This window comes from Colias croceus, chromosome 6 (assembly GCF_905220415.1).
Source record: "Colias croceus chromosome 6, ilColCroc2.1".
Lineage (NCBI taxonomy): Eukaryota > Metazoa > Arthropoda > Insecta > Lepidoptera > Pieridae > Colias > Colias croceus.
Window position 1 is genome coordinate 8322350 of NC_059542.1, and position 18707 is coordinate 8341056.

At 36.5% G+C, this 18707-nt stretch overlaps 1 protein-coding gene across 3 annotated transcripts in view; it reads left to right on the top strand.

The window, feature by feature from the left end:
• Positions 1 to 18707, top strand: part of LOC123692886 (poly [ADP-ribose] polymerase-like) — a 30711-nt gene continuing 12004 nt past the window's right edge. Inside the window, exons 1-12 of one of the 3 annotated variants that reach the window (XM_045637728.1) lie at positions 1 to 242; positions 7065 to 7206; positions 7296 to 7465; positions 7791 to 7972; positions 8267 to 8480; positions 9199 to 9304; positions 9469 to 9655; positions 9895 to 10111; positions 10224 to 10328; positions 10488 to 10596; positions 11029 to 11191; positions 11494 to 11650. In XM_045637728.1, the coding sequence (XP_045493684.1) occupies positions 132 to 242; positions 7065 to 7206; positions 7296 to 7465; positions 7791 to 7972; positions 8267 to 8480; positions 9199 to 9304; positions 9469 to 9655; positions 9895 to 10111; positions 10224 to 10328; positions 10488 to 10596; positions 11029 to 11191; positions 11494 to 11650 (1863 nt within the window). In that variant the 5' untranslated portion in view covers positions 1 to 131. Of the gene's footprint in view, positions 243 to 7064; positions 7207 to 7295; positions 7466 to 7790; positions 7973 to 8266; positions 8481 to 9198; positions 9305 to 9468; positions 9656 to 9894; positions 10112 to 10223; positions 10329 to 10487; positions 10597 to 11028; positions 11192 to 11493; positions 11651 to 18707 lie in introns of those variants that run through there. The other 2 variants (XM_045637729.1, XM_045637730.1) reach the window with 2 other exon arrangements.

An 18707-nucleotide genomic window follows, 5' to 3' on the forward strand; every position in this document is an offset into this window, starting at 1 on the left:
TGAATGGTGGCAGTACACATGGGGCCAACGTGTTGGGCCTACGTATATTACTTGCTCTGTGATTACTTGCTCTGTGCTTGTTATCAGTATATATTACTTTCCTCTATGCTTGTTATTTCTAGTTTTTGAAAATGAGTGATTTGCCGTATCAAGTTGAATATGCGAAATCTGGCAGAGCATCATGTAAAGTTTGTCAACAGAAGATAGATCAGGGGGCTTTACGAATAGCTATCATGGTTCAGGTAAGAATATGGTTTTATACCTAGTTAATTAAGTATATCAATATGAAATTTATATTAGGTATGTACTCATACAGGAAAACCGAAAACCTATATAAAACTAAAAATTTGAAGTATGTATAGGTACCTAAATCCTGTGTGACAAATCAGTTTTGGAGATTTCAATTAATGTCTCAATATTTATTACTAGCTGCTCCGCGCGGTTTCACCCCCGTGGCTCCACTCCTTTTGGTCGTAGCGTGATGATATATTAAAGCCTATAACCTTCCTCGATAAATGGGCTATCTAACACCGAAAGAATTTTTCAAATCAGACCAGTAGTTCCCGAGATTAGCGCGTTCAAACAAACAAACAAACACTTCAGCTTTATAATATTAGTAAAGATTTCTGAATATGTTTTAATAAATAAGATACCTACATATATAGGTAAGTCTAGAAAAAAAATTACAAGTACTCTGGAGTCTGGAACCGTACCCAACTTAAAATTTCATAAACAATACCCTGGGGACTGGGGTATACCCTGGGGTACAAGTGTCAACAAGGTGTCAACTATAAAAAAAACAAGATTACAAAAAAGATTAATAACTTTTTTAAATTTTGACTTATTAAGGTAGATTAAGGTCATCTTAACATTCATTTAAGTCTTAATAATTTAATTTATCAGAGAATTTTCATATTTTAAGTACAATTTACACACACTTTATAGTCCATTGAAAAGTTACATTTGGGGTCGCATTTTTTAGAGGACGCGATTTTATTTTTTTGATGTGTAGACACCCCCGGCACAGTATTACCATATTTCCTACACTCTACAGTATTCAGACGACGAATGTACTTGTGCAGAGAAACGGAGGGGAACTGGCGGGGGGTCGGGCGACGCGGGCCGCTTAATGCAATCACGCTGAGTTTGCATTAACTATCGCGAAAGGATGACGCAGTAGTATTTTTTGTGTAATAATTTTATTATACATAGACCGTACTTACATATTCTATTATGGCGCCCAAAAACTGTTCCGTTTACGGATGTAAATCTACATTGAAATCCCAGAAGGAAACAATATTTCAGAAAGATTGTATTAATTTTATCTGTTGAATTAAAATCATAGCTATGTATATGTTGTCCTCATTATTTTCTAATCAGATTGTACTAGGTACATCCCAATGCAAATGCATTACTTAGTTAAATGGTATAATATACAATTAATAACATCCAAAAATAAAGTGTCCACGTAAATAATATTTAGCAGTGCAATATCTGTAATTATATAATAATGAACGAATAATTACATCAGATTTAATAATCGCAATTATTTTGAATGTACATATGAATAAATGATTTCATCATAATATTAATAACCACAATTGTTTTATTTCCCATTTGTTGCAACCCTAGCGTATTTTCGTGTGGTAGCGTAAGTACCTACGCTGGCGGCGCGGCGGCATCGCGCGACATCAAAGGCGTTTCCTTACTGTAGGAAATAATATTGTAATACTATGCCCCCGGTCAGCGTGAAGCTATCACCAAGTTTGTGGGGTCGCCACCCTTGTCCCACGGCCGCCACCTTGAAAAGAGCGGTAGATATGGTTTTTACGATATATCTCTTAAACTATTTATCTGATAAAAAAAACATTGTTAGCATTATTTGTTGCAAATTAAATTCTCTATAAATTTAGTCCAGTAACTTTTTATCGTAGAACTATAAATAAAAAAAATATAAGCGAAAATGTTCAGAAATTAGATATTTATATTTTTCAATAAAACTTTTTTTTTGTCATTTTACGAAGAAATGATATCAGACCATTTTTGTAGGTTGTTTTTCGAGGAACAACTTTTATACATAACATTTTTTCATTAGGTCAATAGCTAAGGTTTTACAGCACTTCGAAGTGAGTACTATTTTTCAGTGCTATTAGCATAGCATACCATTATACATATAAGTATATTATGTGTGTATAAATAATAATTTGTCATCAGTAGGTAATTGTTTTTTCTGTTATTATAATATTTTTCATAATTAATTTTGCAATATTATTAATAATTATTTATTGACTATTTTCCCCACCTCCCAGGAGGTAGAGTCTGGAAGCACGTTATTTTTTACGTCGAAAAGCAGGGCTGAAACGTTTTGCAGTATGCTTCCATTGTTCTGGAGTCTGGGAAAAGAGTCAATAGCCAATTTATGTCTAGTTAAGAGTACTGAAAAATAGTACTCACTTCAGATGAAATGTTGAATGTTGTAAATAAAAATTGTTCCTCGAAAAACAATCTACAAAAATTGTCTGATATAATTTCTTCCTAAAATGATAAAAAAAATTATCGAAAAATATAAATAGCTCTAATTTCTGAACATTTTCACTTATAACTTTTTTATTTACGACAAAGAGATACTGGACTAAAGTTGTAGAGAATTTAATTTGCAACAAATAATGCTAATAATGTTTTTTTATCAGATAAATAGTTTAAGTGATCTACCGTAAAAACCATTTCACCCACTATTTTCAAGATGGCGGCCGTGGGACAAGGGTGGCGACCCCACAAACTTGGTTTTAGCTTCACACTGACCTCCCCTACACATCCAAAAAATAAAATTGCGTCCTCTAAAAAACTTAAGATTTGGCCTAAAAAATGTAACATTTCAATGGACTACCTATTACGTTCGTGATCAAAATTTATTAAAAAGAGGTTTGGGTACTTTTGTATGGGCTAGTGGCCGGTGGCGTCGGGCTTTCGCGGCCAGTGATGAAATTTGGATAGGTAATATTTTAAAAGAGCTATATACCTATTGCGTTAGGTGTATATAAGCGTTCATATACATACATTGTTTTGATTAGAATTCATAAATAAATCATTGTGTGAAATCATTGAGTTAATATGTGAAATCGAAATGTGGTATTTTTTAGCTCCTCCTTCCAGCTCCTTCCCTATTATTTGCACTCTATTAAAAGTAAAAAATGAAAAATAAAACTACAGATATAAATTTACTATTGTAATTTTTTATATTATACCTTAATATGGCAGGAATATTTTTGAAAATGAGTTTTATTTCACAAATTAATTTTCTTGTTATTTAGAAAGCATTATTATTATTATAGGATTGAAAAACATTAACTTGAAGACAAATTAAGAACTCCTCCTTTGTTAAAGTCAGTTATAAACTATAAAGAATATTAATCCCAATGATATTATTCTTGGATATCTATATATATAAAAATCAATGCCACTTTTCGTTGTAATTCCATAACTCGAGAACGGCTGAACCGATTTCGATAATTCTTTTTTTATTATATTCCTTGAAGTACGAGGATGGTTCTTATGTAGAGAAAACGTTAATATGTACCACGGGCGAAGCCGGGGCGGACAGCTAGTCTAATATATAAAAATCAATGCCACTTTTCGTTGTAATTCCATAACTCGAGAACGGCTGAACCGATTTCGATAATTCTTTTTTTATTATATTCCTTGAAGTACGAGGATGGTTCTTATGTAGAGAAAACGTTAATATGTACCACGGGCGAAGCCGGGGCGGACCGCTAGTTATATATAGAAACAAGAGGTAGATACGTTACCAACGCACCAAAACGTAAACCGTGAATTGGTCCTAATTGGGACCAGTGGAATCAGTCAGATTGTGACTTGTGACAGCGAACGCACATGCTGATATAAACGTTAAAATTATCAATAATGCCTTCTTGTGTGTTCAGAAAGTGCACAAATTACGATAGTAAAATAAAGAAAGATAGAGGGATATCATATCACAGGTAAATGTATTAAAATATTATAATTTTAGAGCAAAAATAACAATTTGCAATTATTAATGAATGACACTTGCTTGACACTTGTATTGAAATAATGAAAGGGATAAAACATTGCTTCAATCACTAGTGTGACAAAGCTAGCGCACACTGTGTTCAAAGATTATCATGTAGATACGATTATTGAAAATAGAACGGTTATTTTATTAATTTCGATTTGGGTAAATACTTGATTATTTTTATATTTAAATCCACACAGTGCATGTAATTAACAAATATGTATATCTATTTATTATATACCATGAAATCGTGATGGCAAAAATGTGTGTTTGCAAAAATGATGTTGAATATACGTAGGTATACATTAAAGAAAAGATTATCGCTACTGACGAAAAATGCTATTTGCTTTTCTGTAAATAGCTATTGAACATAAATTTTATTTGTGTTTTAGATAAAAAAGGCTTATACAGGTCAATTAAGGAAAGCTGGCATGTTCACAGTACTCACACTTATGCAATTTCACTTACAGTATGTTCAAAAATAAATGCGACTCTAGTTTCATTTTAGACTTGAATTGTAAAATGGGTGCGTTGTAGATAAATATATGCAAATATAATTATGAAAGCTCTCATAATTTACCTGTAAAATTATAATTTAAAAGTAAATCAATTGATGAACTTCATTATTTATTTTAAAAATAATCAATTGGATAAAAGTATTAATAATCATTCAATTATCAAATAATAATTAAATTTCAGGTCATAAAAACAATACAAATAACACGTGCGCTCACTCCCAAGTCCCAACACACGGATGGTTGTTTTGATAGTGATTTAAATGACGGACATTTTCTGCAGTTGCGGAGCAGTCTTGTCCTGACTTTGGTCGAGTAAAAATATCTAAGAAATATTATATTTGTACTAAGTACGTAATACCTACCAATACGCGCTAACAAATACGTGTTACATGTTTATTGTATAATTTTCACACTATTGGTTTTAAACTCAAACTCAAACATTTATACAATTAGACTTCTTCTAGAAGCACTTTTGAATCGTCATAACAGTTTAACAGTTTTAACATTTACCACCAATTCAGAAAGCAGTATCTATAGAGAAGAAGAAGAATCTATTTAATCGTAATCGTAATCTTCTACTTCACTGAAACTTTCATCGCTCGAAGAACACGATGTTTCGCCGTCGGAATTTCTTAATGTTATTATAAATGAGTCAGTGTAATTATCTACTTTTGGTTCTAATTGAATATATTTTTTCTCATGTTTTCGCGTCTTTCTCCAAACGTCACTAAACATATCCAGACTAATAGCATTTGCTTCCTTTCTAAATAATTCTTCCACAGTTTTCAAGTTAAAGTTCACATTTTGTGATGCTACTTTCCCTTTAATTATGTCCCATAGTAACTCTATTGGGTTGAGTTCTGGATGGTATGGTGGAAGGCGCAATACACTATGTCCATGATCTTTGAGGATTGCATCAAGTAAAAATTGTGTATAGTTTGGCGTATTTTTTTTAAATAATGTCATAAAGAATAGGTATTGTGTTTTATTCTGGATATTCGCTCGTCTTTTAATTCTATTAAATATGCTTAGGATATGTCACAACTAAGCGCTCTAAAAGATTTTCCGCAAAATTTAATTACGGATCAACAACTTTACGAACACTTCCAAAGAACACATACCGCAATAAGACATTGGTATTCAATTTTAAGTAAGAACAACCGATATAGTTTGTAAATTAATGTAAATGGTGATAACTCTGATTATTAATTAGTAATTTGATTTTTGAAAAAAAAAATGCCGATCTTAGTCAAAATTTATATTTTTCTAACAAGATCCTTATCATCCAAATTTCCACCTTGGTGAGAAAAATTGACATTTCTAATGAAAATGAACAAAAAATTAAATTATTTTATTAAATACTGTAAAATAGTCTATAATTCTTCTATTTACTGTATCACAAAATTCTTCATAGATTTTTAGATATTCGTACTACACCAATAACATCACCCTGTATTTATAAACAATTGCAAAATATGACACATACATAGGCCGGGAGATACTGACACAAAATTTCGGGTCATTTGTAACAGAATGGCGGTTCTACAGAGGTCTTATTACGCAATGACAAAAAGAAAAATGATGGTCAGAACGCTGGTACCGGCGGACTAGTCGCGTGGGCGTAAGTCACACTCGTCGGATAAGTAAGACCCCTCTAGACCGCCATCCTGTTACAAATGACCCGAAATTTTGTGTCAGTATCTCCCGGCCTAACATGTGCAATGTGTAAATGTGTTGACGTTCCAGCTCTTCTTAATATATCAATACTTCATCCTTTCTTTTATTTCATACTTTTTTTCATCTAGGCACCACTATTATTATATCCTACAAGTTGGAGTGATGACCTTGTACGGGTTCCGGGAACTGCCTTGAAACGAATAGCGTAAGATCGGTCCGTATGGAGTTCTATAAGGAGGACTATGCTCAGCAGTTGGTGTTTATCGGGTGAAATGATGATGACCGAAAACGAACACCACAGCTAGTAATAAATGCTTAATACAGTTATATCTCCAAAAAAGTTTTTTTCATAGTAAATGAAATTGTCACATTTGTTTACGTGTGCAGGAAACGAAACATCTATAACATTGAACCTTCTGTGTCGTTAGTCTATGCCAATTGCCATGGCAACTATTTGTTTATTTATATTTAATTGGTGAATTCTTATGACTTTTGCTTACACCTGCGCGGAAGTGACAAACTATCTTTGTCTTTTTTGTTTATATGATTTTATTATAGCCATCTCTCTTATACAGTCTGTCAATGTAATAAATTAAGTAAAATGAAACTTGTATTTGTGTGTGCCTGACACTGCATATGAAGCATTTTTTTTGGATATATTGTGAGTATATAACGTATCTATACATAAAATATCATTGATTAATCCTGAAGCATTGATTCATTTAATAACCACAGACACAATAGAAAATCTATTGTGTCGTGGCTCGTGGACCGATCGGGCGGCTGGCTCAATGGGTTAATCATCTTTTCATTTTCAGTCTGCATTCCATGATGGGAAGCAACCAAATTGGCATCATGAAGAATGTTTTTTCAAAAAGAAGTGTCCAACAAGTATTGCTGAAATTTCAAACTTCAATAAACTAACACATAATGACCAGAAAAAAATTAAAGAAAAAATTGGTTAGTATAATTTTCTATTACATGTTTAATGCTTTGAAACAAATATTGTGTGGATAAATATTACTTAATGTTATATCCAACAAAATTAGGTGGATCCTCTAGTGGAGTGGTTTTACCCACAGATAAGGGAAAGAAAGGCAAGGGAACTAAGAGAGGCAAGGAAAGTAAAACTGTTCAAACCGGCCTCTCCAATTATACAATTGAATATGCTAAGTCCAGCAAATCTACCTGCAAACACTGTGATATAAAAATTTGTAAGGTAGGAAAAGTTAACATATTTTATGTATAGCTATACTAAAATAAAAATTATACTGACTTCTGTTATGAATAGTCAATCGCTATCAGATGAAACTCTTCTTTATGAAAATCTACACAATAATTAAGGTTTTAACTAAATCAATGATTTTTTCTTGGGGAAAACAATGTTTGTCATTTTCTTTTCCATTTTATAAAAGTATGTATAGTTAATAGAGTGTTAAATAAATGTTTGTAAAATAAAATTCTGTATTACCATAATAACTAAATTTAAATTAATATCAGGTAGGTAAGGCTTGTTGTTCACAAAAAAAATATTTATGTCTTAGGATGAAGTCAGAGTTGCCAAAATAGAATATGATCCTAGGTATGGTGAGGCACCAGCATGGCATCATGTTAAGTGTTTTGCTGAAAGGAAGGCTGAATTGTTGTTCCTAGCTGGTGGAGAAGACATTCCAGGATTTGTTAAACTTAGTAAGGAAGACCAAAAAATGGTTAAAGATGAAATAAAGTGGGTTTTATTTTTATGTTTTGCTTTATTTTGTTGTAAATCCTTATAAAACCAACAAGATGTTGAGTTACAAGTATACATCTTAAAATTATATAAACTAAAAGACAAGTTAAAGATTAATTGATAAGACAGACAGAGAATATTATGTCTGGTTATTTATAAGTTATTTATTTAAGCTTTGTATTTTCCTTGATTCAGATGGAGTTTTCAAATTCTACATACCTATTTGTTTTTATTTTTTGTATGCATTGCAATGAAAATTTTTATAATACCTACTCAATATTTTATTTTCAGAGCTTCAAATCTGGACGAAGTTCCAGTGAAAAAATTAAAAGCAGAAGCAAAAGATGCAGCAGAAATAAAACAAGAGAAAGAATTAGAAAAGAAATTAGAGAAACAAAATAAATTGTTTCACAAATACAGAAACTTGCTCAGTGAGTTAAGCAAGACTGACTTGCATGAACTACTTGAAAAAAACTCACAAAAAATCCTAAAAGGCACAGATGAGGTTTGTGTTCTATTGTGTACTTGCATCCATCATATTTTTAAACATATTTATTGAGAATTGTTGATTTTGGACACAATTTTTCCAAAAAGTAAGATATTTTCTATATTCAAAAATATTAGGTATCTAAATTTTTATTATAAACTAGCTTCCGCCCGCGACTCCGTCCGCGCAGATGTCGGTCTTCGCGTGGATGGTTTATTTCTCCATTTTGAGTAACTCTGACAATGACATCTTATAAATATCTACTGGACCCAAATACGGCTAGGCCTATAATAATACGCATCGTGTGTTCGCGGTTCTACAGAACAACGTCTATGGATAAAACTGAAAAATTAAGCTTATTTTTTTTCTACGTATTTTTCCAGGATAAAAAGTATCCTATTTTACGCCCAGGATAATAAGGTATAATTATACCAAGTTTCATCGAAATCGAACCGTTAGTTTTCACGTGATGTCTTCACATACAGACAGACAGACAGACAAAAATTTTTTTAATCACATATTTGAGTTTGGTATCGATCCAGTAACACCCCCTGCTATTTCTTTTTTAAATATTTTCAATGTACAGAATTGACCCTTCTACAGATTTATTATATGTATAGACTAGTTAACCTGACATACTTTGTTCTGCCCAATTGCCCCTTTTTCGAGATTTCGTATTTTCAAAGATAAAAATAAAGGCTTAGTAAACAAGATTACATTCAGTAAAAAATTTCAGTGTCTGGATCATCTGGCTGACATAATGGCGTTTGGAGCACTGCAGCCATGTCGAGAATGCAAGCAGGGGCAGTTAATTCTTGATACATTCCATTATAAATGCACAGGTATACATACCCTTCCAAAATTTGTTTATTTTTCTATAAATCTTAATAAATTATGGTCTCAATAAATTATGGTCTCAGCTTTTTGATGTTATTGTTGAGAGCCCTGTCAAACTTTGATAAAATTGAAAAAATCCTCTCATTAAAAAGGTTTAACAAATTTACAGGTAATATAAGTGAATGGACTAAATGTATCTATACAACTACAAATCCTAAAAGGGCTAAAATGGTTGTACCGGCACCATATAAAGGCGGCTCAGTGTTTAAAAGCTACAAACCTAAAGTGGGGGAGCGAGTATTCGAGGTTGCTCCACCGCCAGCTATAGTCGTCGTCAAGAAAGAGGAGCCAGAGAGGTTTGTGAATAGCATGATTAACTTTTTTATCTATTAAATATATTTAACATTGGCCACATTAATTCAATGTACACAATGTATTATTACCTGTGATTATTACATTATACATATTATATTCAAATAATATTATATTCGGCAAAAATTGACAAATCATAGAAATGATTAATAATAATGATCTATTTAAAATTTTAACTAGTTACATGCTTTTCTCAATATTACTAAAAAACAATTAATTGCAGTGAAAAAACTGTCCCTCATCTACCTTTAAAGAATCTCCAATTTTTCTTATATGGAAAATTTAAGGCTCTAAAAGAGGAAGTTCAAAATCGTGTATTAAAAATGGGAGGTCTTGTTGTGTCTAAATTGACTGAGACAACTGCGGCTGTTATATCCACAAAGACAGATGTCGAAAATATGCCCAGGAAAATGGAAGAAATCCAGGATCAAGATATTGAAGTGAGTCATTTTCTTTGGGCATTTGAACTTGTTTTGTAAATAGTGTCCTGTTTTATTTAATGTTGAGTATTCTTTCTCACGTGATACTCGCATTTTTGCCTCTTCTCTATAGGTTGTGGATGAAACATTCTTGGATCAAATTGACCCCAAAACGGGCACCGTCACAGAAACGTTAGAACTTATCAAACAACATAATATTGCTCCTTGGGGGTCTGATGTAAGTATGAATAACGAATTTTCAATTTAAAAAAAATATTTCTAGTAATGTATTTTAAAAATGTACATCAATTTCAACAGCTTTTTTTTTTCAAATGATTATTAAGGAAAAATGTATGTAAAATGTTCTGTCTTGTAACAATTTATTAAACTTACACAGCCAACAAAACGAGTACCGCAAGATGTAATCGACGGAAAATCCATAGAGTTAATATCTGGAAGCATGTATGCAAAGTCAAAATCATCCAAACAAAAGATTAAAATTAAAGGTATAATTAACAAGCTTTTTTATCGTCAAAATACATAATTTTATATTTACAACTGGTTCGGGAAAACAGTTTTAACAGATAGTAGCCGCCTTGCCGACAAGATCTATATTTACTCTTTTAAAATTATGTCAATATCTGCTTAATTGAGAGCGTGATTTCACATTCACGATTAGGGCGTTCGAATTTTCAGAGTGAGGAATGTCGCTTCTATATTAATACTAATTGCTCCAGCAAACGTTTTTATGCCCTATTGCCCCTTTTCATGTTTTCTCTCCAAAAACTATCCTTGTGCCTTAACAAAACCGTTAAGAAAATATCAGAAATGGTCGAACCGTTCTCGAGTTTTACGCTTAGCATAACATTTGGCGATTCATTTTCATCATATAGATTATTACGCATTCTTCGATATTAATATAAAGATTGGCCATATAGGTGGTACGGCCGTAGACCCGGACTCGGGTCTAGCGGACAAAGCACACGTGTATACAGACAGATCGGGGGATAAGTTCACAGTGGTGCTGGCCAAGACTGACGTAGTCGCGGGAAAGAATTCCTTCTACAAGCTGCAAGTGTTGGAGGCTGATGATAATGAGAAGTAAGATATAGAGCTGGGCTGATGTTATAAATAAGAAAATAATAGTTTTTTTTTCATTCTTTGTTTTGGATGAACTCAGAAATTGCTATTTTGAGTAATTTTTTATAACTGTGTAGTAAACCTAAGAAACGATCTAGTGTCTTTAAATGATAAACACTATCTCTGTTCTAGCATGATTGTTCAATAAAGAATAAATAAATCATATTTAAGTAAGTGTGAAAACCATGCCAACATGTTTATATACAATAATATTTCACAATTATAGTGATCTCAGCCAATTCACAGATGTTATTATATTTTAGATATTGGTTGTTCCGAGCGTGGGGTCGTATTGGTACACCTATAGGCGGTACCAAAGTAGAGGATTGTAAAACTTTATATGATGCCACTGATAAGTTCAGAGACCTGTATATGGAGAAAACCCAGAATGATTGGAAGAAACGAAAAGATTTTGTAAAGGTAAGATTACATAAAGAAAATAAAAATATCATCAAATGTCTTCTTATATTGTTATATTGCTGGACTGGATGGGGAAATATCCTATAACTATCCTTCTAATATTATAAATGCGAAAGTTTGTATTCTGGACTGTATGTAGATTGAAAACTCAGTTTCTTCCTCGATAGCTCTTTATTCTCCAAACTTGATCTTAGACTAACTTTACAACAAAATCTTAACATATTTATACAATTTACAAGGGTACAATAGCGTAGGTAGGTAAGAGCCGTGGGAAACGATGTTGCGGGACGGAAGCACCCCCGCCGTCGCCTGCGCGCGCGCCGTCGACCACTGTGTATAACTCCGTTTCCGCTCGTTCAACACGAGCCGGACGCCTCGTTGTTTGGCCGCTCGTCGCTCCTCAACAGCTCTCCCCCCGGCGTAGCATGCGTAGCCTCCTTGGCCACGACGACGAGCTTGCTCACCGGTCTTCTGAACACGCCGCTCCGTGTTCTCACCTCTGCCACCCGTACAGCGCCATCGGGGCCGGCATGAGTGCGCACTACGACACCCATCGGCCAGGTGTTGCGGGGCAACGTGTGATCTACGATCACCACCACGTCGCCTTCTAACACGCGCCTCGCTGTGTTTCGCGGCTCGCCGCGTGGCACCAGCGTGGGTAAATACTCTTTCACCCAGCGGTGCCAGAAATGATTCGCGAGCGCTTGACTCGCTCGCCACATCTGCCGGTCTTGCACGTCGCATTGTGTCGTCGTAGGTAGGCCCGCCGATGAGCCCAACAGGAAATGATTAGGCGTAAGCGCCTCCGGGTCGTGCGGGTCGACACTCACATGCGTCAACGGTCGTGCGTTGACGGAAAACTCGGCCTCCGTAAGTAGCGTGTGTAGCAATTCTTCGCTTGGGGCCCTCTCGTGAAGCGTAGCGCCGAGCGCCGTCTTGATAGAGCGTACTAGCCGTTCCCACGCGCCGCCTTGATTCGGCGCGCCCGGCGGTATGAAACGCCACTCGGTGCGGTGTCGCAATGCTTCTTCGCTCAGCGCCGCCGCCCACTCGCCGTGTGCTTTCTTCAATTCCTCACTCGCGCCTTTGAAGTTAGTCCCATTATCAGAATAAATGAGACGCGGCCAGCCTCTACGCGCCGCCATACGTCTTAGCGCCATGATTGCGGAGTCGGTAGACAGCGATGCGACGATTTCAATGTGTACGGCGCGTGACGTGAGACACGTAAATAGCGCGCCCCACCGCTTTTCACGCCGTCTTCCAATTTTCACCTGCATTGGTCCAAAGTAATCCACTCCACAGTTAGTGAAAGGTCTGTGAAATGCATCTAATCGTGCGCGAGGCAAGTCTCCTTTGGCTGGGACTTGTGGTTTCATACGCCGCACTTGACACAACGCGCAGCTTCTTGCGACGGCACGCACTGTCGGTCGTAAGTGTATTATCCAATACGACTGTCTTAGATCGTTTGTCACACGCTCCCTGTTTGCGTGTCCCGCTGCGCAGTGTTCTTTTAGAACTAGCAGTCGTGTGACCCGATGTCGGCCGTCTAGAATAATCGGCCGCTTCGTTTCGACCGGCGCCGTGGCTGCGTTGATACGACCTCTCACTCGCACGATTCCATCTTCTAACACTGGATCCAATTTGAACAATTTGCTTGATTTGGTGATTGAGCGCGCTTCTTGTAGCTTCTTGATTTCTTCACCGAAGCTATCGTGTTGTGCGCGCTGAATGAGTATTCGCTCTGCGCTTTGAATGTGGCGATACTCCATTTTTGTAGCGGTGCGTTTAATACGCACGTCTATGAAGGTTAATACACGCGCTATCGTACGCACTAACGTTTCGTATTTAGAGAAACGTGCGGGATCCGGCAGCCAATCGAATATGGTAGGCTGCTCGTTGATGTGTAATACGTCCACGTCGTCCTCTTCGTACGCTTCTCGTTCTGTGGGCCACCGTTCTTCGTGTTCGTGTAAGAACTCCGGTCCATAAAACCATCTATGTAGGTTTACGTCGACGTTGCAAAGTCTCGTAGCGTCGTCCGCAACATTATGCTGTGTAGGCAGCCATCGCCACTCGGTTTTGTTGGTTAGTTCGGCTATCTCACCGAGCCTGTGTGCGACGAACGGAGTGTAGCGTTTCGTGTCGTTCCTCACCCATTGAACGACGGTTGAAGAGTCCGTCCAATAGACCGTACGTTCGATTTCGTACCGATGTTCCCGCTTTATCGTATCGGCGAGTCTCGCGCCGATAACCGCTGCTTGTAGCTCCAGACGCGGTATGGTTTGTGCGCGTCGGGGAGCTACCTTCGCTTTAGCCGCAATCAATTTGATGTTGTAGCTGCCGTCGTCCTTGAGCGTACGCCAATACGCAACTGTAGCGTAGGCCTGTTCGCTCGCGTCGCAGAACACATGTAGCTCGACGCCCCGTGCCTTCGTAGCGTCGTAGCACCGTCGTAGGCGTAGCTTGCTGACTTGCTTTAATTGTGCAAGCCAATCCGCAAATAACTCGCCCTCCTCTGCCGGTATCGCTTCGTCCCACGATATCTGAAGGCGCCACAAGCTCTGTAGTATAATCTTCGCCCGTATAGTGAAGTGGCTTAGAAGTCCCAGCGGGTCGTATATAGACATAACGGCGCTGAGTGCTTCTCTCTTTGTCGGCGGTCGCTCTCGCTCTCGCACCTCCGCCGGCACGCGATTCATAGATGTGTTGAATCCCAATTCGTCTCGTACGGCATCCCATATGAGGCCGAGTATCTTAGGCGTTGGTGGCGAGCCGCCTAGCTGAGTCGGCGCGGTGGCGTGCAGCTCTTGCGGTATGTTTCGCAATATGCACTCGTTGCTCGCGCTCCACCCACGCAATGTGAAGCCCGCCACAGCGTGTACTTTTCTTGTTTCTTCCACGGCTCTACACGCCTCTTCCACATTGTTGTAGCTAACGACCATGTCGTCCATATAATGGCCGTTAGTGATAGCCTCCCACGCCATCGGGTACTTTTCAGCGTGGATTTGTGCGTTATGATTACGCACGTAGTGTGCCATGAATGGCGAGCTCGCTGCGCCGAAGATCATTGATGTCATCTTATACTGTTGCGGTGGTGAATCACGCTTATCACCTCTCCACAAGAATTGTTGTGCAGGCTGATCTTCGGAGCGAATCTTAATTCGTAAAAACATTTCTTGCACGTCCGCTGTTACTGCCACGCTTCCCTCTCTAAACCGGAAGAGTATGCCCGGTAGAGATAGCAACATGTCGGGTCCCTCTAATAGCTCGTCGTTGAGACAAACTCCGTAGCTCTTCGCCGCCGCATCGAATACGAGTCTGTGTTTGCCGGGCTTGTTTGGGTTGGTAACGGCAAAGTGCGGCAAGTACAGTCACGAGCAATAATATATGCCTAGGGGGCGATGTGCAAAAATATAGGTCTACCAGAATCTGATGGCATATTTATATTTAAGAAATAAAAGATTTTCATGTGGCAACTTATTTGACAACTATCAAATTGGTTGTCAAATTATTTGTCTTTTTTGCAGTTGATAAATAATTTTTAGGATTTTGTCTAAAAAATCTTCGAAAATGTCGAAAATGCCGCTGTGATCACAAGCAAGAGGTGTTGTTTATAATGTGTATAGAAAAATATTTGATGAAGAAGGGTCAAACACATCACAATTTTCAGTTTAGAAGATTTTATTGGTAAATTGGACTTACCCGCTTTGATACTTTCAATTGAAAAATATTATAAGTAGGTAACTATAATATTGTTTGTTGATTGGAATATAATTTTATGAAAACTTATTACAGGAGTTTCCAATACGGCTATTCATCAAGTCCAAGCTGTCCAAGTCAATTTTATAATGTGTGTATCTGTTAATACTTACGAAAATAAACATAGTTTTATTTTATTTTTATTTTATTTTATAAAAAATTATAAGTAGTCTAGTTTTCTATCGATATAACATCGATATTTTTACATGGCATGTGTAAATAATAATATACAGTATTATCTGTATAAAAGTATAATATTATACGTACATGTAAGTATGTACCTACATAATATTAAGTGGATATCTCATTATTTTAGTACAGTATTGTCCACGTAGTAATGTGACTAATGATATTGAGAACAAACTAAAAAATAAGCAGTATCAAGATCGTTCAGTCCATTTTCCCTAGGGTTGCACACTCAAAATTTTGATTTCCCTAATTGCCATCAGATTCTGGTTTACCTATATCTGTCACTAGAATAAATTCAATAATATCTGTCTGCCCGTATACAGCAAAAATATCTGACATTAGTAGGCAACATAATAAAGTGGCATCAAAATAATGTGACGAAAATGTACAGCAAATAATTGTGACAACCTCTCACGGCATAAATATGTGACATCAACTAGATGGCAATAATATCTGACACAATTTCATATTTCTGTATTTTGCATCGATTCCTCACAAAAAGCATTAAAATATGTGACATCAACTAGGAAGCAATAATATCTGACACAATTTCATATTTCTGTATTTTGCATCGATTCCTCACGAAAAGCATAAATATGTGACATCAACTAGGAAGCAATAATATCTGACACAATTTCATATTTCTGTATTTTGCATCGATTCCTCACACAAAGCATAAATATGTGACACAAACTAGGTGGCAATAATATCTGACACAATTTCATATTTCTGTATTTTGCATCGATTCCTCACGAAAAGCATAAATATGTGACATCAACTAGGAAGCAATAATATCTGACACAATTTCATATTTCTGTATTTTGCATCGATTCCTCACACAAAGCATAAATATGTGACACAAACTAGGTGGCAATAATATCTGACACAATTTTATATTTCTGTATTTTGCGTTGATTTCACACAAAAAGCATAAATATGTGACATCAACTAGGAAGCAATAACATCTGACACAATTTTATTTTAATTTAATATTGAATTAATACAAAATATAAATTTTATTTTAACTACGTTGTTTTAAAACATTATTACCATATTAATTAATATGTGCCGTCGTTGTATACTACATATTGTATGTCTAGATATTATATCCTACTAGCTTAACACCCGCGGCTTCGCCCGCGTTTTCAAAGAAAAACCCGCATAGTTTCCGTTCCTGTGGGATTTCCAGGATAAAAGCTCTCATAAGCGTTAATCCAAGTTACCTTCTATGTGTGTGCCAAATTCCATTGTTTTGCCTTTTATTTGTGTGAAAGAGTAACAAACATCCTTACATGATACGAACTTTCGCATTTATAATATTAGAAGGATATCATATCATGACAAAATTAAAGTATTCATATTATACTTATATGAATACCCACTTGGGTAGATCTATTTTATTTGAAGGTTCAGTGTAACCTTCGTGTATTATTTAGAAATTGTTTTGTTATATTTGACGTTAGCGGCGTTTGACACCTTTGACACGATTGCTCCGTTATTCATTTTCTTTTACCTATAATATTGCTATTATTTTATTGAGTATCGAAAATTATGGCAAGTTAACATATGTCATTTAAATAAATTATCGTAATTTCATTTAAATAAAAAATATTTATAAAATATAATGTGTCTTTTGTTCATATTCTTACTCCAGCAAAATACAAAACACTAATTCAATAAAAAACGTTTCGCCTTTTTAAAATCCTATCCAATTTTATCCTACTAGTCCTACTATAATCCTACTTCCTATCCTACTAATCTATTATTATAAATGCGAAAGTTTGTGAGGATGTGTATGTGTGTGTCTGTTACTCTTTCACGCAAATACTACTGAACCGATTACAATGAAATTTAGCAGACATATAAAGAGTAACTTGGGTTAACAAATAGGATAGGTTTTATCCCAAAAATCCCACGGGAACGGAAACTATGCGGAAAGCTAGTGTCACATATTTATGCTTTTTGTGAGGAATCAATTATATTTTACAATACAGAAATATAAAATTGTGTCAGATATTATTGCCTCCTAGGTGACGTCACATATTTATGCTTCGAGAGGTTATCACAATTATTTGCTGTAACATTTTCGTCACATAATTTTGATGCCACTTTATTATGTTGCCTACTAATGTCAGATATTTTTGCTGTATACGGGCAGACAGATATTATTGAACCCGTTCTTATGACAGATATTTTTGCTAATCTGCAAATGGTAATATATTTATGCTTCTGACTGTACCAACACACGTTGCTCTTTGCTTCCGATCCGTCGCACGGTACCGCGTATCCTTTTGCAAATAAATTGTTTATTTGTCGCGTGTACTCGTCGGCAAACTTCGGTGACGCGTCCATTTTCCTTTCGATGTTTGTTAGGCGACGAAGTGCGTTGTTGTAACTGAGAGGCATGATAGTGTTGTCTCTCTTCCATGGCAGTCCGACTTCATAACCATTTTCTATTTGTTTTATAGTTTGTTGAACTATCTTTGTGGCTCTTGCGTCGGCGTCGCTAACGCGTGGTTCGTTAGCGATGCATAAAGCTTCTATCTTGAAATGTTCGGCGACTATGTCGTGCAGTCGCTCGTCGAGTTGTTGTTGATGCTCGCTATCGTGCACGTGCAGCACATTATTTTTTGTTATAAGTGCTCTCTGAGGCGCGGTTCCGTGCACCACCCAGCCGAGTTGTGTTCTTGACGCGGCCGGTTCGTCGGGACCGCCCGTGCGCAGCTCACGCGATACAATGCATTCCCAGTGATCTGTACCAATTAGCAGGCCCGCGTGCGCTCGTTCGTAGCATACTTCATCGGTGGGTATATCGCGCAAGTGTTCATAGCGGAGAAGCGAGTTCGGTATGGCTTGTTGATGAAGTTTAAGATTTTTCATCGTTCGCGCTTTCACCGTGTGTGTGATGCCTTCGTTGTTTCCTTTTAGTTGAATGGAAACTAATTTGCTGTTTTTCTCGCTTTGTTCCATGTTCGCCCCGTGTATGCAAAGAGGCAATGTGGGGCCCTCTGCGCCGATTTGACGAGCGATATCTTCGTCTATGAGAGATATAGTTGATCCCTCATCCAGTAGCGCATGAGTTTTGATCTCCCCCCGTGGACCAAACACG